General features: G+C 36.4%; 2 protein-coding genes across 3 annotated transcripts in view; both read right to left on the bottom strand.

The window, feature by feature from the left end:
* Positions 1-52: 52 nt before the first annotated feature.
* On the bottom strand, positions 53-26,955 carry acadvl (acyl-CoA dehydrogenase very long chain). Of its 2 annotated transcripts, XM_007242004.4 has the most exons (21): positions 26,796-26,955; positions 26,306-26,405; positions 25,909-25,975; positions 23,080-23,157; positions 22,910-22,982; positions 22,720-22,784; positions 22,474-22,608; positions 21,592-21,736; positions 21,038-21,167; positions 20,700-20,825; positions 20,069-20,267; positions 16,347-16,451; positions 15,058-15,144; positions 13,552-13,614; positions 7,630-7,731; positions 6,300-6,397; positions 5,774-5,846; positions 5,409-5,481; positions 4,263-4,335; positions 2,247-2,322; positions 53-1,598 (listed from the first exon to the last, which is right to left on the bottom strand). In XM_007242004.4, the coding sequence occupies exons 2-21, from the start codon at positions 26,377-26,379 to the stop codon at positions 1,461-1,463; spliced, it is 1,980 nt and encodes a 659-aa protein (XP_007242066.2). In that variant the 5' UTR covers positions 26,380-26,405; positions 26,796-26,955; the 3' UTR covers positions 53-1,460. The 2 variants fall into 2 exon arrangements, with proteins under 2 accessions (XP_007242066.2, XP_007242067.2); XM_007242005.4 differs by lacking the exon at positions 26,796-26,955 and having other exon boundaries at positions 26,306-26,729.
* slc16a13 (solute carrier family 16 member 13) overlaps positions 16,030-26,955 on the bottom strand; it is a 252,457-nt gene continuing 241,531 nt past the window's right edge. The window contains exon 7 of the transcript XR_007440209.1: positions 16,030-16,054. The gene's annotated coding sequence lies outside the window, so the exon portion shown is untranslated. The remainder of the gene's footprint in view (positions 16,055-26,955) is intronic.

The following is a 26,955-nucleotide window of genomic DNA, read 5'->3' as shown; positions in this document are numbered from 1 at the left end:
ACCTGTGGTACAAATAGAGGACATTTATAATAAAAAAAAGCATGAAATACACTTTTAGTAACATTCAGTAATTTTAGTTTATTTACTTGCATTGATGAGACAGACTCTGGTACACAGTCAAACAGATCCTATAGAACAGTCCTTTCATTTCTTTACACGGTCGAGATTTGTGCACCTCAAGATTCCCTGTAAAATGTCCTTAAATCATGGAACCTTCTCCAGATTCAACAGCATTCTGTACATTCAGGCACTGGCCAACGATATCTACTACTGATTTATTACCACGTAATAAATATAGTTCGCAACTCGGTGACAGAAGATAGAAGAGTGTAAAGCTGAGCACGAAGAGCGTGTCTAGAGGCTATGGCACAGAAGCTTATTTCTGACAGACACTTGACTGATCTACCCATGATGTGAGCGCTTACAGGCTTGTTTAAACGAGGACTGGAACAAAAAAGAAACATGCATACTCAGTAAATCTACCAAAAAAAATAAAAATCGTATGTCTTTGTTAAGTGTTCCTGCACCTGCATAACTGATAACTGAATTCAGAGTGTCTTGAAGGAAGTCAAAGTGCAGAGCACTTTCAACTATGAGCATTTGCACTTTGGTATTTGTATGTATGGCAGCTGAGGGTATCCGACATTTCCTGTCGAGCCTACGATAAAAACACCCAAACGTTTCCTGTTGTGTTGGGAACCATTTTGTACACTATGGTGTTTTTGTGGTACAATAACTCCAATATCCGTAAAAGAGGAGGCATCAAAGTGAATCTAGAACCAAGTTAACTTTCTCACTCAGTTTGCTACAGAATACTAAGACAACTAATCTCTGTATTTTGGTCTCTATAAGGCTATATTGGATAGTATATATACTAGAAATTAAAAAACATTGCAAAATAATACAATGACATTGTGGTTAAAACACATGTGATACAATGATGATTGGAAAATCCTGTATCAGAATAGGATGGATAAAGGGGCAATTTCAGTTAGGAGTTCTTAGCTTATTGCTACACTTTACTCTTGCAAAGAAAAGAAAGTTATCACTGCGTGAATGTGTATTAACTGTACAACACAAAAACAATAGAATAAAAGTCAGTAGCAAATCCCATCAGTTAAGAGACCCCAAAACTACCCACAGAAGACATTTACATTAATGATATTCTATAGTACCTCGCTCTGAGACTTTTTTTTTCCTTATCAAACCTATCATTTAACTCCAACTACCGACACTTCAAAAAAAGGACATTAACTGTACAACCGAATCTATTAACCTGACTTCTGAAACATTAATGCACTTCCTGTGGAGTTACTCCTCCTTCCACTTACTCATTACGGCAGCACGGATCAGTCTGGAAATTCATAGGAAATATGGATGGTCGTAGCGGTCTAAAAGAACATTATTATATTCGAGGATGGAATAGACTAACATCTGAGAGGGAGCGGATAGTTTAGTCTTTACATGCCCAGAGGATGAGGGGCCACCACTGTTCCATTCTCCACCACAGCTGAGGAGATGGCGCGCAGGTTCTTGAAGATCTGTTTGGAGGAGCCTGACTTCAGGAACTTGATGTCCCGCATGATTCTATCATGAGCCTAAATTTGGTGGAAGAGAAGAATCATTCAGAATCCAATATTTGGATATTTTAATTACAGGTTTAGTAATGTAGGAGATGTAGATGATAGAGCATACACACTGCAGTAATCAGAGTATTCAAGAAGTCATGTAAGTAGTCTTACTCTGATTTTTTTTTTTTTTTTTAGATTGGAGTAAGGTTTAAAAATGTGATAAAGATGGCTTTGTTTTAAACTTTAGTTTATATTGAGAAATAACATTATTAAGTTATTATATTTCATATAAACTTTTGACTTTGAGTATTCGGCATGAAATGCCTGAAATGCATGAAAACAGACCATGGTATTGGAAATTAGCAAGCTTATTCTTATTATGGCTCAATGTGGTTTAAAAAAATAATATCTTATTCGGCAAGTTGTATTGGCTTGTTGCATATCACAAAATCTGATTATGAATTTTTTATTTAGGCTTCACTGGTATAGAACCAGGGTGTCCAATCTCATCTGAAAGGGGCTGGTGTGAGACTGGTGTGGCACTGGTGGGCTGCTGGTTATTAAAACTGAGAACATGCTGCCGCACCATCTCTTTACAGAAAAGATCGGACACCCCTGGCTAAACCACACTAAAAACGAGAGGCATGAGAAAATGAGTGGTGAGTAAATACTGACCTCTATGCACCAAGTTTCACAGAGCATTTTCTCATGCTGAGCTGAGGAATGACCCTGACTCAGAGATCTGGAGGCCCTGAGAAAAATATAAGCACAAGCATAAGCATAAGTACTCTTATCTCCACACTGAACCAGGCTTACAGTTCTTACCTGATGTACAATCATGAACAAAATAAGGCCGTCCTTGTCCCATCTTTTGGAAATAGTGAAAACAGACTTGTAAACTAATCTATTTTCAGCAAATCGCAATGAGCAGTAAATATGTCTAAATCCTAGCTGTTACAAATAGATAGACTGGTCACTGAATAATGACTTAAAAGCTCAACATAATGTCTTTAATGGAAAAAATGCTAGGCTTTAAAAAATAAAACGTTGAGAACACAGTAGCCAAATTAAAATGAAAACAAAGTGTTTTGTTTATTACTGAGTAAAGAATGTTACACATATATATATATATTTTTATTAATAATATATTTCACCAGTGATTAAAAAAGATGTTTCTAAAAAGAGCCCACAGTTTTTAATATTTTGGACTCTCTCCATATATACAAATGGGACTGGGGCCGGATTCACAGAAGTTTTCCTTTTCTTTGAAAAAGGAAGGAGTAAGTGAGTAAGAAAATAAATAAGGCTAAGTTGTTTTTAAGAATTATTTTCTAAGAACTGAATTATAATGTCCTCAAATATTCTCTCATGAAAGTCTTAATCATTTTTTTTATATTTGTTGATGACATTTGTTATTTTCTTATTGAGGCCGTTTGCATCATATCCAGTTACATCAAAACAGTGAAGAACAAAATTAAGGAAATGAAGAACAGTGTGATTTTTTCTTATGTAGAATCTGAAGCACATTAAGAACAGTCTCCACTTATATTCTTGTTTAATTACGGATTACACATAAATCTAGTATTAAACTTTTTAATCTAATCATTTTAGATGCTCTTACAGTCAACGACAATGAGAGGCTATCATAAGGTTAAAAAAACATATTCGATTTCCTTATAAATAACTAATAAATTCCTAAGAAGAAAAACAATTTTACTGAACTATTTATTAAGCATTATGTTTACAAAAGCATATCCAAGAAGAATTTCTTAAAACACTTCTGGGCACCCAGCCCCAGGTGCTACAGGAAATAACTGAGGAATGTCATCAACTGCGATAAAAAACAGCTAGCTCGAATTCCCAAGCTTTTTACAATCTCTGATCATACAATTCTTGTGCTAACTCTCACACTCATCAAACATGGGCTCCCTTTAGTAACAAAACGAAAGTTATCAAAACCCACGCAGCAGGAAAAGATTAAAGATAGACTACAGCTCGTGGTTTCTGCAGGGTGGAATATTTTTAGGAAATGAAAGTTCAGCAGAACTGTGGAGGTTGAGATATGAAACGGAGATATGGAAGACCAAGACCCAAGCATCTTCTAGATGTATATATTAAGCTGTTAAAACTGAAACTGAAAAGAGGATAAATAGGTCCATCACAATAACGTTTTTTTGTTTGGATGATATTTTCCCAAGAATATTCAGATACAATTACACTCCTTTAAAGAATAATAAACTTTTTATTAAGTATATTCAAAACTGGAATAGAAACCATTTTAAATATCCTAAAACAAATTAAACTAAACCACTGTTTATCACTATACTGCTTTCCTTATTAAAATATATATATAATGGATTATTGAGGAAAATGGCCATTAACGTAACTTAAACTTTATTAGGTTAGTAATTTTGTTTGTGGGTAAATTTCAAAACTAGCTGTGAACACAAGACGAACCTATAACATTTGAAAACTTCCACAAAGATGAGGGGGTGGGATTGTGCAAGAGATTTTATTGTGTTTTATGTTAGATTTGCTACAAAGGTTGTTTTTACTAGTTAAGTATTTATAAAAAAATAAATAAATAAAAAGGTATAAAACTGTGTCATACTGTTAAACCTGATTTGTGGCATATTAATGTATTAAATTCTATAAAACGTGTAAATGTGCTCGGCTGTGAGTGAAAGTTACCTGGACAGAACAACAACCATAGCATACAAATCAATGGCACAGTCAGCCACTCTGTGTAGCACAAACTGTTCATCTGCAAAACAAACATAAGTGAGATGATTGATTTGATAAGGAAGCTGAATTTGACAAGCCATAAGTGAGAGAATCAGAAAGGAAATCTGCCATGCACTTTTGCACAGCTCTTGTAACCACACAATAATAAGAGCTGAATGCGTACTCCATTTTTAGCAGAGCAAGCAGCTACTGTTTCCCATAAACGACTAGAAATAAACTCCACCTCCCTATAGGTCTGAGGGAAGTACTGCTTTAATATCCCAATTAAACTAAATAAAGGGAGGATCACTTCATTGTTTATTTTGTTCCCAATTCAATTAATTTTCAATCACTAATTTCATTGTTTTTAAATTTACACAAGCAACATATTAAGCTGCATTAGAATTAGCTATGCCAATAGTGCTGTACTTTAGTTTATTTTTCTTAATTCTGTTTGATTAACAGTCCCTACTTTCTAGGGAAGGCTTTCTACTATATTTTGGAGCACTGCGGAGCATTTTAAAGAAAACTGGTCCACTGTATATCTTTATACATCTCCTGGCCAATTAGAAGGGGAGTGCTCAAACATATATGGGTCCCCCAGAGATGTACCAAGCCTAGTCTTAGACTACACAGCATATTTAACGGAGATTTTTCACTGAAAGAAAAATACAGTCTACGAATATACTGAGGCCCTATCCGGGAAAAAAAAATACATACTGTATAATTTTACATGCTTGCAAAACTACCAGATGCACTTGCTTCAGAATAACATGCTGGTGGATGACTGTAAGAAGCTCAGCCTTACAGGAAGTGAAATGCAAACTCTGTATTCAAGAATTTGTTCATTTAACAACAAGGAATGGGGCAAACCACAAGAAATGGCTACAGAGCCAGGAGGCCATTCTGCCATTTCCAGGAAAGATCCTGTATATGCATATTATATATCTATATTGATCTATCGGTAGACACACATACAATATATATTCTGACTGCCTTATTTAACCATATAATTTATCCTGAATCTTTATGAACTGTTCAATACTTTGAATGAACAAATAAATAAATAAACAAAACAACTCAAAAGACAGAGAGATAGAACACGTCACTTACCAATGATTTTCTTGCCATGCTTTAGAAGCAGTTCCTCAATTACGATTCCAAACTGTTCAATAGCTTTAACTGTCTGTGGAGGAAGAACAATAATTTCAACCTCTAAGCAAAAAGCTTCATCATCAAAGTAATAAGATATACACAGTATAAAATGCTTAGCCCAGTCCCTCCTTAGAAAAAGATATTTCATAAGACCAAGGCAGGTCATTATTTAGTGTTTGTCTTGTCAAAAAGGACATTTAAATCATATGGCAAAATCAGGACTGTATCTGATGGTTAATGAAACCTAGCGTGCTAAACAGCCTGATAGTGTGAAGTGGAAGAATTGTTAGTATATCATTAATTTAGATCAATTGCAGTCTTACCAGGTCTCCACTATGAGCAAGCTCAGGGTGAATGGATCCCTGCAAAGAGAGGCCTGTGCTCAGGCCTGCCTTCCTGCACAGGAAATAAATGTTGAAAGAAAATAAGTGATGGTGAGTGAGAGAAAGAGTGAGGGGAGGCTCATCACGTTTTTTTTTTGTTTGTTTTTTTTATTGGATGATATATCAGCGTTGAAAATTACTGTGATGAATAATATCATTTTAACAATAATGAATGCACCAAAGTTAAAAATGTTGGCCAAAACTGATAAACAAAACGAGTTAAATGTAATAAATAAGAGAGCTCAAATGCATATTTTTGCCTTGCTATTCATACACAAAGCAAATTAAACAAAGCTACAATTTTAAAATATTTACCGGTATTGAACACAAATCAGTCGAAGAGGGGAAGTGCTTTTTTTTTTGCCTTTTTAGGCTTAATTTTTTCAGTTGCAAAATATCTGGTTCTCATTTAAAAAAAAAAAAAAAAAAAAAAAAAAATCTAAATATTATTGAATTAATATCTGACCTCTTGGCCCGTTTGGTGATTTCCCCAGCCAGCAGGCCAGCATTGCCCAGTGGATTCTTCAGAGCTTTCTGTAGACTCTTCAGCTGGTTGCCTGCATTCTGCAAACCAAAAGGTTATATTTACTTACTATATACATAACTTTAGTCAAATCTTCATCTTTTGTCTAGTCCCAAACACATGGTTATAGCTGGGCTGTTTAACGCTTTAGAACACAAATGTTTCTTAGGTTTAGAAATGACTCAGCATCAAGTTTACAGTTGAATCACATTAAGCATATCTGCTTTTACCATCTACAACTGCTGCAGCATAACTGCCTTTACAGCCATTTCTGCATAACTGCCTTTAATTTCTTCACACACACAGTAACTGCATTTACTGCTTTAGACAGTAAAGAAAGTTATGCAGACATGGTTAAAGTCCTATTCGGATGTTAAAATGGGCGATGGTGTAAAGTAATTATTATTTGAGTTTTATTTGTCTACAGCTGCCTCTGGTTTACAGTTGCCTCTTTGCTGTATACAGTCTAAACAGTCCTGGTACAAGCTGTGGTAATCTCACGCCTCGACTACTGCAATGCCCTACTAACTGGCCTCCCGTCCTGTGTAGTAAAACCACTCCAGATGATCCAGAATGCAGCAGCACGTTTGGTCTTCAACCAACCAAAACGGGCACATGTCACCCCGCTGCTCATTGAGCTCTACTGGCTACCGGTTGCTGCTCGCATCAAATTCAAAGCCCTTACAATCGCCTACAAGGTGATGACAGTACAGGCTCCTTCCTACCTGCACTCGCTCCTGAAGGCTTACGCTACCTCCTGGCCGCTGCGCTCCTCCAATGAACGTCGCCTCGCTTTGCCAAACACTCACACAAAGCAATCCAGACTGTTCTCATACAGAGTTCCCCAATGGTGGAACAAACTACCTTCCACTACCAGATCAGGAGAATCTCTCGCTATCTTTAAGAGACTCCTGAAGACAGAGCTCTTCAAAGAGCACTTACTCTCCTAACACCTCTAACAAACTAACTAATTCTAACCTCATCTCCTTCTTCCTCTTCTCTACTCCTCTATCCCATTATTTCCCTCTGACCTCCTTAAGGCCCTATCTATAGATGCTTTATTTTTAACTTCTATTATTTTTGTACTTAACCTCTTCTATTATTTTATTATTTGCACTTCAATATTGTAAGTCGCTTTGGACAAAAGCGTCTGCCAAATGTAATGTAATGTAAACAGCACCAACTATCAACAGCCACATTTTTAACAGCACCGAAATTCAGTCTATTAGATGCTTACTCCATTATTTTGTCAGCTTATCTGTTCCTTCATTACCTGGAAGCCGTTAAGAGCCACAAAGAGTCGCAGGATGTCGTTGGTGCCCTCAAAGATACGGAAGATTCTCAGATCTCGCAGGACTCTCTCAACCCCGGCATCCTGCATCACCACAAGAGAAACATTTCATTAGAAGTGCGTCTGTGCATCCCCTATAAAAAAAAATCCATGTTTAATAAAACTCAAAACCTCCTTTAATCCAATTATTAATATTATAATACCAAACTTTAGATCCTCTAAAGCAGTCAAATGTAATTAATATTTCACATAAACCTAAACTTTATGGTTTAGTCATTTTGCTTTACCAAGTATAGTGCCATGCTAAACTCAAATTTAAGGTTATACTTGCAAATTTCACCATCCATTCTGTCCAATATAACTTATGCACTTCAGTCCTGCACCACGCTGAAATCTGGCTGCTAAGCCAACTGTTATTAATAATTCTGTACTGAAAATATTTAGAGTGTCTTCTGTGGCTACACTTAATTGACCACATGAAGTAACCTATGATGCTTTAATTTGGTAAACTGACTCAAGCAAGGTCCCTGTGACTGACGAAGGAGGCTATTGAAGATGTCCACGAACAAAGCAACAAAAATGTGCATTACATAAAAAAAAAATAATAATAAAAAAAACTGCTTTCAAATGTAAGCGGAAAATATTGGATAATAACATATAAAACAACTCTTTAAAGTAGAATTTGTTCACTAAAAAGCGTAAATCAAGTGTATTACTACCCATCACCTCTGGATGTGGTGAACAGACACTATGTGAATTTTCCTTCAGCATCAAACAGGAAGCAGCGGTCCCTGTTCAGGTGTTTAGCAAACAACTGCACAGACAAGCAGCTGTGCCCAGAAATTCAACAGTTTCTTGTAAATGTTCACGAGGAGCATGATGGGAAATAACCTTAAAAGAAATCCAGTTGCAGTCTTACCCTGATATATTTTGTTTTTAGAGGAGTGTGTGTCAGACTTAAAAAATAATTGGGTTTTCAAGTGTATGCAGATCTAATGTTCTGCATTAGTTGAAATAAAATTACCTTAACATAACAACGGCTAAAAGTATGTGGATATCCCTGTTAATTATTGAGTTTAGTTGTTTTAGGCACACCCACACCTAACAGGACAGGATGAATCTGGGTTTGGCAGGCGCTGGGAGAACAATACACACTGAAACAGGTAGTGTGCCAAATCGTATCGTACACAATAATAACAGCAGTTTTTTCTTATTGTGAGTGATATTATACCCTAAAATATCGGGCCATATCAACCACCCATAATTATCACGAGGGTACTACTTTTTTTGCTGTTTTTAGCAAAAGAAAAATTCCCACTGTTCTCATTTCCCGTTATATATCTACTACTATATATCTAAACCACCTAGTTTCTTTCATTTAACTTTAATCCTGGATATATGGAGTGCACTATTAGTATTATGACATTCTAAATCATTGACCTGCCTCACAAATCTGATAAAATTCTTGTATTTCTTTTTTTCTCAGTTAGGGGTGTGCCATATCATATCGCATGCAATAATAAAACTTAATTTTCATTTTGTTGCAGTAGTGTATTCTTGAAATATTTTTGTTTTGATTCAGTCTTTGTCATATCGGTCATATCAGTCTTTGTATCAGTATCGCAAAAATACCATGAAATATTGTGATATTATTTTAGGACCATATCCCCCACCCTTAGTGCAAACCATAGTTTAGTTCCAGTGAAGGATAAAGTTAATGCAGCTATTAAATACTTCCCATTTTTTCGTGAAAACATTTCAGAGGAAAATCCTTTGCTGTTGCATAGCGACTGTGCACCCGTAAAATGCTTGGTTTATAGGAAGTAGAGAGGTCTGCACAGAATTCTGGCCATAGCCAAAAATCTATATTTTAGATATAAATAGCAAAGTTACAGCATTAATGACAAACATGAATAACTTAAAAGATAAATGTTAAAAATGTTTTTGCAAGTGCTCACAAGTTCTAAAAGCCAAAGTTCCGCATAGTGAGTGTGCAGAAAGTGGGTGACTATGGGGAAGGCTTGCATAAGCAAAGCTTCCAAAGAAATATTGTGCAATCAATGAAGCGGTGTTATTTAATACCAGACAGCAGACTCTGCAACACATTTACATAAATGTATTGGATAGCACAATGCCTGGTATTGTTGGTATCTTGCCCAAGATAGCACCACAAAGATAACACCACACCACTGAGATTCACTCGACTAAAAGAAGTGAGACACATGCTTATACAGTGTTTCTACAGACGCTTATTCAATGTTTTTACTAGGTTTTGCAGCATTGCATTGAGGATCCGATCACACTCAACATCTCGTAAAAGTTCTGGATGAAGCACCATCGTTCCAGAGAACACAGTTCCACTGCTCCACAGCTCAACACTGGGGGCTCTCCAGCCCACACCTTGCATTAAGCATTTTGATGTGATCCAGAGTCCTATTCTATTAAGCCCTATTCGGAAGGGATTTGTTTCTCAGGGGGTCCTGTGGTAATTTTCTCCTTTATAGGGGGCCGCTGTGATTTAATTCCCGTCCGGACTGACCATGCGTGACGTCCTCTAAATTTACCTACCGTTTTCCACTGAACTCCGTGGACCTACGGTAAAGTTAGTCCCGTCCGGACTCCATTTAATCAAAAAGCTATGTCCACTGCTACGCACCGTAATTACACTTTGGGCGCGTGTTTTCACTGAGATACAAGTAAACACAACAGTGAGTGGAAATTGAGGAGCTACTGAACGCGATGTCATGTAACTGAGAAAGCCAAAAAAAAAAAAAAAAAAAACTCACTGGTCCTCCAGTTTTTTCTATCGCAGTCCGGATGCAAGAGTTTTATCACTGAGTAAAAGTGTGAAATATTTTTCACAGACACCACCCTGAGAAACCAATCCCATCCGGATAAGGCTTAAGTTATACTTTTCTACAGGCAAGCAGCGACAAGCAGTGTGTGTGAGTACCTTTGCACATCTGAGTCAGCAATAGGTTCAACATAAAATTGCTGAATCAATGTATTAGAGAGGTTTGCCAAAAACAAATTGATTGACACTATTATAATAAACCCTATAATACATTTATAATGTTTTTATTAATGTGAGTTAATGTGTAAGACGGCCATTTTGGATTCTGAACTCTTGGTTGGTGAGGCTCTCCAGACTTGTGGGCACGTTCCAGGTAAAACTGCCTACTTGGAACATACTTGCTGCTTTAACATGCTGACTAGTTCTTATACTAGCCTGTTTTTCACATAGAAAACATGAAGAGGAACAAGCAAAGCTCCAGTCTACAAATAAACTAGCTGATTCATCCAGAACGCCGACTCACTTCTGTCTGAGCTCCACACACTTCTACAATTTGCAGAGCTGAGTGCAGCTCAGTCTATGCAGTTTCTCTCTGCACACGGGTAAATATCAACTACATGCAGTGGAAATATTGTCTGCAGTAGTGGAAATAATACCTTTCATACAAAGACTGACAAAGCATTTTTTTCCAAAATAATAATTATTTAAGCATTTTCATAAAAATATCAAACTACTTAAAAGGGTCCAGAAATTCCCTGTCCAGCCGGTCACCTTCGAATAGTCACCTTGTGAAGACACTTGTTGAATGTTCAGAAAAGAATATTATTCATTTTACCTAATAGTAGGCCTGTCACAATAATTGCAATATCGATTTATCGTACAATAAATGAACATGACCTCAATCATTTTTGATAATCGTAATAACGTCTATTGTGTTTGTTTGCATGTTTGTTCACACATATAACAGTGAACAGTATTTTAGCCAGTCATGCCATACACACAGTGTGGACTAAAGTAGGTAAAGAAATAAGTATATAATTCACAAACTATTTGTAATAAATGATTTTTTAAATTTTTGATGTCTTTAAAAAGTGTATAAATACTTTATGCTATTCTGTTATCATCATGTCAGTGGCATTTAATAGTCTTAAAATTACAAAAATACCATGTATCCCAATAATTTGAGACAATATATCGTCCACAAAAAAAAAAAAATCTTATCATGACAGGCCTACCTAATAGTCATCAAATTTATGTAAAGCTGGTCATGGTAAAATAACATAGTAATTAAAATAATTTTAGAAAATCTAAATGTATCTTTGGTCACCATGAACAATTAAAGGTTACAACCACATGCCAAATGCCGATGCACATTATGGGCAAATGCAGGAAAATGAAAATAAAAGTGATTAAGCTGGGATAATTGGATATCTGTGAAGTCTCAAGCCTTATAAATATGATAAATGGTCAAAAGAAATACAAATCTTAAACACAAATCATTTAATTGCAAGTCTTGTGGGGCAAAAGGCACAGTGCCTGATAATGATGTGTACATTCATAATGCTGCTGTTTCCATAAAGCTAGGAAAAGGGTCCCAACAACAAACCTCAGCGTGTGACCTACATTTTCACACGTATTATTGCTAAAATGAGTTCAGTGGTTTGCACCACTAGGACACCTGCCTTCTAAACCCACACAGCTACTGAGGGCTTGTATTATTTTACACCTACACTGTTTTTCCACCACCCTCAAACACTTTGTCTTTTAGAAATCACATGACCGACTGTGAAGGCTAGCACCCTCCACAGCTATGTATAGTAGACATGTGGCTGCTGTCAAAACCAAGATTTTGTTATAGGTTTGATAGATGCTTGAATTAGTTCATATCAAAAATAACAAAATTAAAACAAATAAATAAAATATATAGATGTGAATTAAAGTATACAGGCTATCTGTTGTAGTTGTGTATTGGCAAGAACATTGTGATACAAGAGGCATCCTGATACTGGAGTAACAATTAAATATAAATTGCAAGGCCATATATACGCAAGGCCACAATGTTTAAATTAAAAATGTTAGCATAATAGCATAACACACACTATAAAAGAGCTGAATTAAAAAAATGTTTACTTTTTATCCAATCAAAACAGTGGGATCTAACACTGCTATCCTATCCATAGCTACAATAATATATAAACATACCATTGTATATAATGGTTTTTAAATTTGTGAAATGCAATTGACAGACAAAATTGGGCATTTTTTTTTTATTTTGGATGATGAATTTCAGACATTAAGATATTATAAAGACTTTAATACATTTATAATTCTAAAGACTTTTTAAGGATCTGCAGATGCCCTCAATATAAGCTACACATCTCTGATGGGTGAAAGGGCCAATGAAAACAGAGCAAGGTTATTCCGTAACCGCAGATCATATCACACATATTCTTGTTTATACATTAGGAATGAGGTGGAAGATCCTGCTAAAACAAACTAAGAGCTCCTTTGCAAGAACACAAAGGTGCCATCCTTTATACAGACCTTTAGCAAATATTTAATTTGCAATTCATTTGCAAAAACAATGTGAAATGTGAAAAAATATACTGTGACTGTCAAAACAAAACAAAACATAACTGTGCATCATTCTCTGGTGTACCATATTAAAACGCTAGACTAGGTGATTTTGTACTACCAGTAAATCTAAGGTGTTTTTAGGGGGTGTGGGGGGATTCCACTGCTCAATTTAAGCCCTCCCTACAAGGATTCAAGGAGATTTTAAATATAATTAAATAAAACACTGCTTAAATATAATTAAATAAAACAACTCTCTTAAAAATGTGCCTCTATTAAAACATACAAAAATAATTATTCTATTCCTCCACTCAAAGAATGATTTGAACCACCTCTATTTAGGTGTATTGTTTTGTTATATTATGTAAAAAAGATAAAATACTGTACAGTAAATTATCCCACATGTTTAACACCTCTTATGTAGGTAAAAAGATGAACTGAAGAACAGCGCATGACTTATTATAATAAAGGTTATGTAAAATGAAAGTACCGAAATTATAAAATTACTGAAACTTCATGTGATAATCAAGACTAACCTTCATAAAGCCCATTCCGCCCATAATCTGTATGCACTCATCCGTCACCAACCATGCGGCTTCCTGAAAAAGCAAAAGATTGCATTTTTTTCTTTTTACCCACAAACCTTAAGGTTGCAAAAAATAACAATCAGTGATAAATGAAAATCATGTGAAGTAATTGATATATGGATGCCTGTAGTTGTATATAATTCTGCTGAAAAGGATGTATTATAAATGCAGTAATTTTTTTTTCAGTGTATGTTTATCAGGTCATTTCATTTAACTACAAAATTCACACAAAAAAGTCCTCATTGTATACAGCTCTGGAAAAAATAAAGGCCAGGAGTGAAATAAAGGTATACAAAAGCAGTGTGTAAGACTGGTGGAGAACATGCCAAGATGCATGAAAACTGTGATTAAAAACCAGGGTGTTATGGCCTGTGAAACCACCAAATATCCTGCCAAATATTGATTTCTGAACTCTTAAAACTTTATGAATATGAACTTCTTTACATTATTTGAGGTCTGGGAGCTCTGCATCTTTTTTGTTATTTCAGCCATTTCTCATTTTCTGCAAAGAAATGCTCTAAATGACAATATTTTTATTTGGAATTTTGGAGATATGTTGTCTGTAACTTATAGACCAAAACAACAAAGTTCATTTTACTCAAACATTACCTATACATAGCAAAAATCTGAAACTGATTCAGAAACTGGAGTGGTCTCTTAATTTTTTCCAGAGCTGTATATAACAAAAATAAGTGACAAAGTGACATCTACTACTGAAACCTGAATTACACAGTGTTTAGAATAAGTGAAACCTTTAGGGCAGAGGTGTCCAAACTAGCGATGTATTTTAGAAATAGAATGAAAGTTGGCCCGTTGTTAAGCAGGTTATTATAATGTGTGATTTAAAGTCTGAACGCTAGGTGTCAGAAACGGGCCAAAGATTCTAAAATCGGCGAGAGTGAAGTTGTAGACCAGAACAACGGGCCAAAGAGTCTAAAAGAGTAGAGAGTGCACAGTTGTAGCGCAGAAAAACGGGCCAAAGAGTCTAAAAGCTGAGAGGGTGCGCAGTCGTGGCGCAGAAAAACAGGCCAAAAAGTCTAAAAGTTGCCGTAATTAAGGAGTTTAATATTAAGAGACATCATGAAATGATGATTTGAAAGATTTGAAAAATCTTAGTTTACACAACACTGTCAAACATAAATAAAGATAGGAAGTCAAGTAAAATGGTGTGTAAATGAAAGTAATCAGGAAAATGTATTATTTAAAGTGGTATATTTTATTATTTGTTTTATTACAGAGTCTGTGGCCCGTGACTTCAAATATATTTCTCCTTCTGGCCCCCAACAAAAAAAGTTTGGACACCCCTGCTTTAGTGAATAAATTAACCATATATCAACTATTGCTCTCTTCTTCCAAAAGGGGAATGGTAAAGGTATAAGATATCATTATTTTCTGAAAGGGCTCAAGTGTCATGATGCATCATTACTAATTGCTTGTTTTGTGTGAAACACTTACAGAAGCAAAGATTTTACTGATGGCTGCCTCAATCTGGAAATCTGTTGCTCCACTGTCCATATTACCGCTCACCATATAGGCCATGGACTGTGAACAGAAGAGAGAGAGAAAGGAAACAGAGGAAAAAAAGAGTGTGTGATCAGACATCAGACAGAGACAAAATGAAGATGAATTTCATAAGAAAATGAAGGAAACGGCAGAGGGGTTTGAGCACTTCAAAACAAGTGCAGTTTGCTCATGTGATGCAACCACTTAGAAAGTGAAGAAACCAACACTTCCTCTAGGTCTCGGTCTCACTTTACACAAGCGCATTTTTCACAGAAAAGCATTAGAACAAGAAAGACTTGAACAATGAACCTTTTTTCCCCATAAACAAAACACAATTAATGTAGTAATATTCATATTAATATAAATAATGCAAATCTAAATCTTAAAGACCAATACTAGCCACTGTGAATGATAATTATTTCTATGATGTATTTCTAGTACACACATTACACTGTGGATTAGGCCTGGAAAATTTTCGATATCGGTATTTTTTTGCAATAAGAAATGTTTCAATAACGGTGATATCATTTTTGTGGCATATCGATATGTATTATTCACAGACAGGCGTTTTTTATCGCCGTCAGTTCAATGCAGCACTGAACACAATCAGCCTCTGTAGCCGGGCTATGTCAGTGCGGGTTGACGTAATCATACAATCACGTAGCCAGATAGGCTAGGATAGGCTAGGCTAGGCCTGGGTTGGCTGCGCTCCGCTCCGCACCTAAAATCTCACGTGATGAAGCGAAACCAACCCCAACCGAGCGGATCTCAGCTGCGCTCCTCTCTGCACCTAAAATCTCCCACCTTGAAGCGAAACCGACCCTAACCGAGCGGATCTCGGCTGCGCTACGCTCCGCCCCGCACCTAAAACCCACCCAAAATTACATTGTATCGACCGAAATTAAGGAATATATCGTTATGTAAATTTTGGCCATATCGTCCAGCACTACTGTGGATGAAGGAGTGTTAAATCAATGGCTGCACAACTTTGGAAATAGAATTTCCCCTTCATCCGGAACTTACTATCAGGCCTTGTCTGAACATTCGCATTTACATTACCCTGCCATGAGGGTGCTGTTCGTCACATATCACTCACAAGATAGTACCTCACAATGTATACAGTCAGGCAAGTCAGTTTTTGCCCAATTTCCCTTAATTCCAATCAAATTTCACACAACTAAAAAACAAACCATTCAAGTTTTGCCAATAGTGCAGAGACAGTGAAGTGAATAGAAACTCACCTCTGTAACATACTGCAACATGGCCATTCTGGCCATCTTCTCCTGAATGACTCCATAGTTGTGAATCTTGTTGCCAAACTGGGTCCTGTTGGCAGCATGATCAACCTGGAAGAAACAAAGGGAAAAGGTCAAAAGATGTCAGAAAAGCAAAACAGCACAAAACACATACGAAAAATGCACTAATTTCTAAGCAGTTTAGCTTTTGGAGGAAAGGATACTCAACAGAAATCATCCAAAACATTAGCACCACTACATCTACAGCACCATGGGCCCCTAAGGCTCATTTATAATAATCATGGACAACAAACCTCCCAACTTACAATCTGCTGCCTTGGAGAGTCCATGCCTCAAATGGTGAGATCAATTGTGGTGGTGGCCACCTTAATGTTAAGCACCTGGTGTTAATGTTGTGGCTAAATGTTTACATCGAGGCCTTTTGGAACTAAATTATGGGTGTTTTAACTCCTTGTTATATTTCATAGTCAGTTACTGTGTGTATAAAAAAAAAAAAACTTCTTGCAGTACTTAAAATTTATTCAAATTTGGTAAGGATTCCCTATTGATTTGACAAAGCTAACACTCACACTCATCTAAATAATGTCTCACAGACCTAATGTTCAAAAAACGTGACGCAAAAAAATCCCTGGCAGTCTTCTTCTCTCTCATATTCTCACCATCACTGCTTTCACAATGTGTGTCAGTGTGGTTAGAAAATGCATTTCAGCTTGCGCCTAATCTCCTCCTCCTGCCAATGAGTCTGATCGGAACCACAACCACACTCAATGTGCACGTTTAGCGCTTCGTAAACTCAAGAATAGCCTGCAGGCTGAATGCTGAAACAATAATGTTTGCCACATTCTCATCATCTACATAGACCCTAATAATAAGAACTTAATTAAGCCATATAGATAGAACAGTACATCAGTACTATAGAGACCCAGCAGAACTACCCTATTATTATTTATTTTTTTTTTTTTTTTTACTTTAAACTGAAAATTTAATCATCATCAAAATCATCATCATCATCATCAAAATCATCATCATCATCATCATCATCATCATCCAGTGCACAACTGCTCCAGCCATATAAAGGGAGACTAAAACTGGCAACAGGCAGGATTTTTTCCTAACAGTATCAGTCAAGACAATGAACTATTCAAGAACACGTTTCCTCATTTTTCAAAACCTCTCTAGTGATTTACTGGCAGTGTACTTTAGATCAGTATCCTTTTAAGCCAAAAATCCCCATGTAAAACTATTCTGCCAGAGGGGATTTCATTTAAATTAATACTTTGAAAGTTAAAAGTTTTAATGCAGGTTTTTCCCACAATTTTCACACTATTCATCTTCCCAAAACCCTACAGAAGGCTGCTTATCTCCTTCTTTTACAAAAAGTACAAAAGAATGATGCTACCACCACCACATTTCACAGGGAAGACAGAGAGACTCGGGCTGGTACAGTGTTTTGATCTACACCACACAAGACTTGTAACTCACATCAGTTATGTGAAAACTCTGCCTATAGTGCCTGGATATTTACCACTTTAACTGCTTTTATAAAAATTCAATTATGGTTAGTGTAAATTACACTTTATCACTGTAAACTGTAAAATAAATATAAAGACTTAGAATATTAAATCAGGGATTGCATTAATATTCAGCCCATTTAATATGACTGACCTTATACAACAGGCATCTACTGTTATTACTGAAATTTTAACCAGCATTCACATACTAAAAGAACCAAACTCTTCTAAACACAAAATATCCATGTCACCAAGACTTCTGAAGTATAAACCTGCCAATAAAACACCGCCTTCACAAGCTGAGAGATCTTTAGTATTTAATATTTTTAAGCTAAACAGTTTAAACTGTGTTGTGTTTTTACATGATGTAAACACTTGTGATGTTATAAGTAGATAAGTAAACTTCTCAATACATTAAAATGTGAGTTGTAAAGGTAGTCAATGTATGTATGAGAAACAAAATAAGAAAGAAAAAAAAGTAAGAGCAAAGACAGAGAAAAAAAAACAAAAAAAAAAAAACAGTACTGCATCTTTTTACCTCAAATAGCGTGCCGCTTTAATATATGCAGGGAATTTCCCTGCACAGGCCTTCTTAACAGAGGAAGTGTGGGTGATATGGGTGAGGGGGGGGATGTGTCAAAAACACAGAAGGACAGAAAAACATGCTTCACAAAATGAGACATGAGGAAACGAAAGCAAAAGAAAGATCTGGCTAGAATAAAAATAAACCATCCAGACCAGCTAAAACTACCTGCTTTGTTAAACAAAGCAAAAAGTCCACAATGTGCATTGTGTATGTGCACAATGACACAATGCAGTGTTGATTCATATTTATACTGTCTTTTTGGTCATAGTCCAATTACAAACAAATAATGAAAGTGTAGCCAACACAACCAAGAAACACCCTTAAAAAACAAATAGATTCCAATCCAGTCAAAGCGAAACTTGCACAAGGAAGATTTACTCCTTTCCATCATGCTTTACATATTATGCCTAATGTTGACAGTCAGGAATGTTTAAAAACAATTCCAGAGACTAAATCTAGGAAGTAAAACAATATTCTTGTTATTGCACTGCACTGAATAAAATTATAAAAAGAAAAAAAGTCCCTATAAGATTTTTTTGTGCGTATTATCCACCACAATGGGCACAAATCATTCCAATGTGTTTGTATATGTATTGTGTATTGATTTACACACTGCTGGCCAAAAAAATAAAATAAAAAAAATCGCAACCAAAAGAAAAAAGCCACACACTATTATTTTGTTGGACTAACTTTAGCTTTGATTGCTGCACACATTTGCTGTGGCATTGTTTCAAGAAGCTTCTGCAATGTCACAAGATTTATTTCAATCCAGTGTTGCATTAATTTTTCACAAATTTGTGAAAAAAATGTCACACTTTTTTGCATTGATGATGGTAGAGTCTGACCACTGCTCAAAGTCTTCTCCAGCACATCCTAAAGATTCTCACTGGGGATAAGGTCTGGATAAGGTGGTGAACAATCCATGTGTGAAAATGATGATCTCATGCTCCCTGAACCACTCTTTCACAATTCCAGCCCCATGAATCCTGGCATCTACTGAAGGAATAACCTGGTCTATATACAGTATATTCAGGTAGTCAGCTGAACTCATTCTTTCAGCACCTACTGTTGCTGAACCTAGACCTGACCAACTGCAGCATCAACACCAGATCATTTACTTAAATCCAGGTGGTGACTTTTTTTCCGTTGGCCAGGCAGCATATTTTGTACTCAGGGGAACCCAAATTTAATATGCCTTTCCTAAAATTTCTAAGTAGTGTTATAAGCCTCTAAAGCAGTGGTTGTATTGTTTAAATTATTTTAGCGTGTAACAACTAAATTTAATGAAAATACTCAGAGTGTATAATGCATAAGTGCATAACCCACAGTCTAATCTTAAATTATATTAGTAGCTTCGCATTCGTAAGCTACACTGGGAATTATTGGCTTCTGCTATGGTGATGTAATCAGGGTGATTTGTAAACAGATGTAGCTCAGGTTCCCTTAAGGTCTCAAGGTCATGTGATGGAACACAGACATGTTAGAGTTTGCTCCACTGTCAATGTTCTCACAAATATCAAACAGAGCAAACTTGACAGTGCCTAAAAACATGCAAAAACACAAACAAAACATTCGCTCATTCACTCAAATGAACAAAAATGACAACTAACCGCTTTAGCGATGACTCCCTTCATGGTTCCTGAGAGCGCTGCAGCCATGCCAAAGCGTCCGTTGTTGAGAATATTCATGGCCACCTTAAATCCGCCTCCGACCTCCCCGAGGACATTTTCAGCTGGCACCCGCACATTCTCAAAATACAGTTCTGCAGTGTTTGAGGCCTTAATACCCATCTTCTTCTCAGGAGGGCCGCTGAAAAACGAGATGAGCACGAGAAAAGGAGGGAGACCAGGTTGAAGAGAGCAGGGAGATTAAGTGGAAAGAGAGGGTGAGACAAAGGTACATTAAAAATAAAATAAACAGTGTAGGGACCAAGAAAACACAGCCAAGAAACGAAAACTGGGACAACTGGGCTCTGAGGGAGGTCAGGAGTGGAGAGGAATGAAGGTATATGGTAAACAACCAGTTTAATACAGATATTATGTCCTAAACTTTTTACATAACAGATCATATTCAAATCTGAATACCTGCTACATAAAATGTACCTGTGAATTAATATGCCAGACAGATATCATTTCTTTGGTGATGTCAAAAATTATCACCCCCCCTCCCCGCATCTTGCACTTGTATTTCTTACCCTGAAACATGTGAATAGTCAGACCAAACACTTAAGTCTACACTCACTGTGTGACTCCACCAAAGCTCCTCTCAACAATGAAAGCTGTGATCTTGTCCTTCACTTCTCCGGTTTTCTCATCTTTCACTGGAGTCTTAGCAAACACAGTGAAGATCTCAGCCAGGCCTGCGTTACTGTGGGACAATAGAGCAAAGTTAACTTGGGACAATAGAGCAAAGTTAACTTACTACAAACATACACTCAGCATTTAAACACACTGACACATTTAAGAGGAGCGGGTATAAACTTTTACAACTGTGAACTGTGAGAACATGAAGAGCGAAACTGATGAGCAGAGACGCCCTCTGGTGGTCCAATAAATAAAAACACCCCCACCCCCATGTACCTGATCCAAATTTTGCTTCCATTCATGGTGTAGTACTTTCCACAGGAGGATGGCACTGCTGTGGTTCTGATAGATGCTGCGTCTGAGCCACTAGCCGGCTCAGTCAGACAGAAAGCTGCTACTGTTTCACCTGCAGATACAGAAGCAACATTACAATCAAACCAAAGGAGAATATAGAACATAATAATATTAAACAAACAATAATACATAAACTGAGATGAAAGTATATTATTTGGTCACATACAGCTATTAAATTCTATTTAACAAGTTTGGTAAAGGAACAAGCGTTAATACATCAATGTCCTTTAACTCAGCAGCAAGGTCTTAAAGGTATCGCCACGTCTTGTTTTTTTGCCAAGTAAAATGCCACATAATTTTGCGTTAACTGCAATGAATATGTTGACACAGTGCATGTCAATGAAAGCATAATAATTAAATCACATGCATCACTGCCTACACAGACACAGGCAAACCATGCACATTTTTTGCATAAAAAACACTGATCATTGTAACAAACCACATAACATTTAAATAAATCATGCGTTCACACTCACCTGAGGCGAGCTTGGGCAGGTATTTCTCTTTCTGCTGTTTGTTGCCAAAGAGGAGAATGCCCTTAAAGCCAATGGACTGGTGAGCACCGAGAGTGATCCCCACACCCAGGTCATGCATTCCCACAATCTCCACCAGCCTGGCATACTGAAATCACAGACAGAACAAAGACTTAAGAACTGGGACATGACAGTGCTGTTATGCATTTAATAAAAGTAATAACATCTTTATTATAACTACATAACGATTATTCTTACTAATATTAAAATGATCATTGGTTTTACTTCTTATTAAATATTATTATATTTTTTTATTCTCAATCACATTTACCTCTCAGTTTGTAATCCAATTACATTCTCAGATTCTTACTGCCTTTCATGTGTGCAAAAAATGGAACTTTACAATTTAATTAAGCGTGCCAAAACTTTCAAAATACTTTTTTGGAAAAAAAAAAACATAAATCAGGAAGCCTTTTAAAATTACGCAAAATTTAAAAAAGCCTTTTGCAAAAGCACAAGCAGTTTAAGCGGAGCTGAAGTTATATATATATTTAAAAAAAATAAAATAAAAAATAAAAAAAAAAACATTAAATGCACTATAAATTTTCCTTTTATTAAATTCAACAAAAACCCAGTAACAGCATATTAACATGTGCAAAAGTGTGTTATCAAACTGTAGAGGGTCCTGGGTGACCAAACTATATGGACAAACATGTTTGATACACCTGCTCATTCATTTATTGTTACGTCTGATTCTGAACTTGATTCTGATACGCGGCTCCACTTCTCCACAGCTCAATGTTGGACTGGGGGTCAAGGCAAGCTGTGTCTGCTATTACTCATCAGGCTCAGAACAAATAAAAGAATTAGGAAAAACGTGCCCACCTGTGTGTTGTTCAGACCAACGCCGCCCAGCTCAGTAGAAACCTGCAGACCAAAGGCCCCCAGCTCCTTCAGCCCCTCCAAGGTGTGGTCCTCCACCTTCTCCAGAGTATCATTCTTAGCAGGATCATTGACCTCCTACAGGCCGATACACAAGCACACAGGAAGGGAGATCACGGCACATTAGACATATCAGACAGAGGAAGAAAAATAAGAAGTCATGAAGCTATTTCAGTGAATGAAACTTACTTCAAAGAATTTGGAAACCGGTCCCACCAGCTCCCTAAGAAAAGTAGACTGGTCCTCATTCAACACTGTAATATATTAGCACATAAATATATAGTTATTAGAACACATTAGGAAAAAAAAACATAATATTTGGAAATAAAAGAACAGGCATGCAGAATTTTTACAGCACTAATAGATAAATTCAGTTCACCTGAGGGGAAGGGGAAGACTTGCGTGGTGCTGATCTGCCCCTTAAACATGTTTACTGCAAAGGACTGGGACTCCTGAAGAACACAAAACAATGAACAACTTCTGTTAAAATCGCGTTTGCCTGACCTAATTTGTTCAAACAAAAAGCACTGTGGTTAAAAAGACACTTACCACACTAGCAGCCGCCTTGTCTGCCTTTCCAGCCTTGGTAGCAGCACCAGTGCCCACCTCATGTTTGTCAATAACAGCCTAAACATTGATAAAGGTGCATATAAACGGGGGAAAATTGAGAAAATTGTGATTAAATGTTAATTAAATGCTTTCTTGTATAAAAGGTAATTTAATATGATTTGAGAACGCACATCAATGTAAGTATCATTTTAGTGTCTTAAAAAAGATGCCTAAAATATGCTTAGATTTTACCTAAATTTTAGAACAATATTTGATACATTAACTGCACTGTATAGAAGCCTTTATTTATGTATTACCGACATACCAGAGTAAAATATCTGAATATTATTTTAATTAATTAAAATAACTGATTAAAAATATAATAAACAAATAAATAAATTGATTATATTTAACTTCTGTATTACAGCACTACCTCATTTACGGCTGGTTACTTTTACACTTGGTATAGTTTTTGTATTTATATATTTAATCAACTTTTATTTTGACTTACATCTTATAAGGTATAATTAATATTTCAAATCCCAGATCTTAGAAACATTCTATAGTCCTATATTTCTTACTGTGCATTCTTACTGTACCAATCTTATTATTGTTGTTGTTTGCTTCTACTGCGTTGTGTAAATGCTACTGCTAACTGCTCCATCCATCCATCCATCCATCCATTATTTTCTTACAGGACATATTTTGGTATTAATTATAGACAATTATTCGATTATTTATTATATTAACAGTAAAATGAATGGTTTACAAATATTTTTAATCAGTGTGTTTTAGTCATCATCAAACACCTGGTTTGGTTAATCAGTGATTAATTATAAAAAAAAAAATGTGGTGAGCTATTGATGAAATTTAACAAATCCTCACAGTGACCTGGGGTGTCTACAGTAAAAAGTAGATAAGTAAGTATTTTCTCTATTGTTGTTTATTTGTGACTGTTCTAAACCAATCCGAAGGTTTACAAACAAAACCACAAGGATATGAGATTAAAATAATGTGATTGGGCGCCCAAAGCTTCTGCACAATACTGTATAACTGTATTTCTCAAGGTGAATTAATTTCTGATTTCTATATTCTTATCTATATTAGCCCTGGTATCAGTAGATATGTACATAAAAATACTGGATATCAGAGCTGATCTAGAATTCCTATTTTGCTACTTCGCTTATATAAACAAAAAATTTAGTGAACAACTGAAACTCCTTTTATAAATCACTCTGATTAATAAACTTGCCACGCTCTCAGCACTCTAACTCTTCTGTTCTGTTCTACTATGGCAGTTACTCTTTCACCCATTTACTTCAGCCAGACATTCTGCCCTGGAGGCAAAGGCATGTAGGTTGACAAAACCATAACTCCGAGCACCAGCACTGTCTAAAAACAGAGTCCTGTGAACGCAAGTGGGACATTGTGACACATGGCGGCTGTCCAGGGATCCAAGTAGGGACAGCAGGTTTGTGTGTGTGTGTGTGTGTCTGTTTTTCTAATACCCTCACACAGCAAATCGGCACCTAATATCTTTGGAATAGTAGGACAGAGTGAAATGTTTCCATGCAATAACTGAATCAGCTGAATAAAGCTTCCATAAACATCTGAGTTTTTACATAACAGTGTTTGATATAGGACACCCACAGCCACGCTGTCTGGGATCATGTGACCAGGAGGCGAACTTTACCCTAGATTATGTGTGCCCTTCGCTACAGCAGCACTAGGTGACAGATACACACTGTAAAATGACAATATGACTCAAACAACTGATCACACTTTACAACAAAGATACAGCAATGAACAGTGCTCACTGCAGAATGTCTCAACTCATGATTAATTGACAGTAGTTAAGACTCCTTACAGCATTTTAACTTATATCTTAAATATTATTAATTAAGAAGATTTGCAACATTCTAAGATGAGATAAGAAAAGACAAGCCTTTACAAATCCCACAGCAGGGAAACATGAAGTTACAGCAGTGCAAAGGATAAAAACAACAACAGAAATACAAAAGAATGTAACAAAACAAAACTAAGATTTGAGAAAGCAATATTCCCCACTGTGTACATCACTATATACATATAAAATCATATGAAGGCAATAATCATTAAAATGTAGTAACATAATTTAGCTGAGACATTACTTAATCATTTAATCCAACAATGTTTAAGTAGTGATAATTGATATACCCTTACTGTAAAGTGTTCTACAGTTTCTGTCAGTGAGGTCACACATAGAGAATACCTGAATCATGAGGATTAATGGAGGCTATATGAAATGTTGAGTATTGGTTTAGTGTGTTGCGTTACATGAGTAAATATGGTAATGCATTGCTTTTAAAGGAGATAGAACACAAAAAACTCATTTTATCCCATAAGAGCTGAATATTAATACCAAATTCAGAACTGAACATGAAAAATTCAGTGAGAAGCTCATTCATGTTATTTTTCTTATGATAAAAGCAAGCACTCTGACTGTAAATATGTGAAGGCTAAGAAACCTGATGTAACATTAATGACAGTATAACACAATAACAATTTCATAGCTTGTTATTTTGCTGTAATATTCGTGTCAGAAGCAGTTATATGGAATGCAATACACTTTCAAAAGGAGATATTTTTTATCTGCAGCACTCCTACATTTTGTAAATTAGGTCAGATGAATGAAGACACATTCATACTCTGTCCTATGATGCTCTCAATGTCACTTAAAGCCTTTTATTAATGAAATTGGAGGATATAAAGTGCTTTATGAGCAACACATTTACAACATAAACAGCAAATGTAATTTACGGTAGGTTTGTCAGTAGCCGCTGTTCTTACCTCGGCTGTCTGGCTAACGTAGAGTCGTACATTCTGCACAGCTACAACTCCTGCTTGACGCGATGTTCTGAAACGAAGCCAATAAACACATATTTAATCACTGTTAATCTAGTTATAATTATTGATATAATTAGCTAATTTGGTTAACTAAGCTAACTATTATTTGGGCACAATAAACAAGCTAAACGCTAGCTTAACTAGCTTAGCAATTAACTTAACTTACCTTAGCAACTAACGTTAGGTTAGTTAGCTTAGCTAGTTAGCTTTCAGGCTAACCTAGCGAACCTAGCTTTACAGGGGAGGTGAGTATGTTAACTAGCTTTATCTACCAATATTAAACCTGAGAAATAAATACATATATTTATATATTAGTCTAAAATGATATAAACAGACTTACCCGGGCACGAACTGGGGCAGGCGGAGGACTGCGCCACACAGCGCCGGACTCTGGGAGACTTTCCGCAGCAGCATGATTAGCTTAGCTAGGTTTAGCTTGTCTGGGTGAAAAGGAAAATGGGTTAAAGTGGCTGGATATGAGATCAGCTGATTCGCTAGCTGTGTTGTTCAGAGCTAATGTGCCTAATTGCTTATTTTGAAACCAACTTTAACTGTTTAAAAATGCAGCTAGCTAATAACTAAGATTAAGTAGGTGTCTCTCCGTCCTGAGGAAGCTTCTCCAGCAGCAGTTTTCTTGTTGTTGTCCTTGAAGGACCCGATACTTGAAGAGCACTAGTGGGTAAAAAACAGCCGAACCAGACCAACTGAACCGATTCAGCCTCACTGCCAAGCTTTAAGATAAGTAATCTAACCTAGAGTATTTATATAACGTCACAACACAATCATGTGATTAAACAAGGCTGTGATAATCATACCCCTCTCTCTCTCACCTTTCACACACTGTACCAGACCGCGGCTGCTCGGGTTTGTTCGCCGGATGTCAGATAGCTAAGCTCGGCTGGGCTCGGCTCGGCTCGGCTCAGCTGGCGGTCTGAATGGAGATCAGTGGAGCTGATCCAGGACCAGCTCAGTCGACCCTCAGAGGTTAAA

The sequence above is a fragment of the Astyanax mexicanus genome, chromosome 8, assembly GCF_023375975.1.
Source record: "Astyanax mexicanus isolate ESR-SI-001 chromosome 8, AstMex3_surface, whole genome shotgun sequence".
In the NCBI taxonomy this organism is placed as follows: Eukaryota; Metazoa; Chordata; class Actinopteri; order Characiformes; family Acestrorhamphidae; genus Astyanax; species Astyanax mexicanus.
The sequence above is the reverse complement of the archived record's forward strand: the minus strand, read 5'-3'. Positions and strand labels throughout refer to the sequence as shown.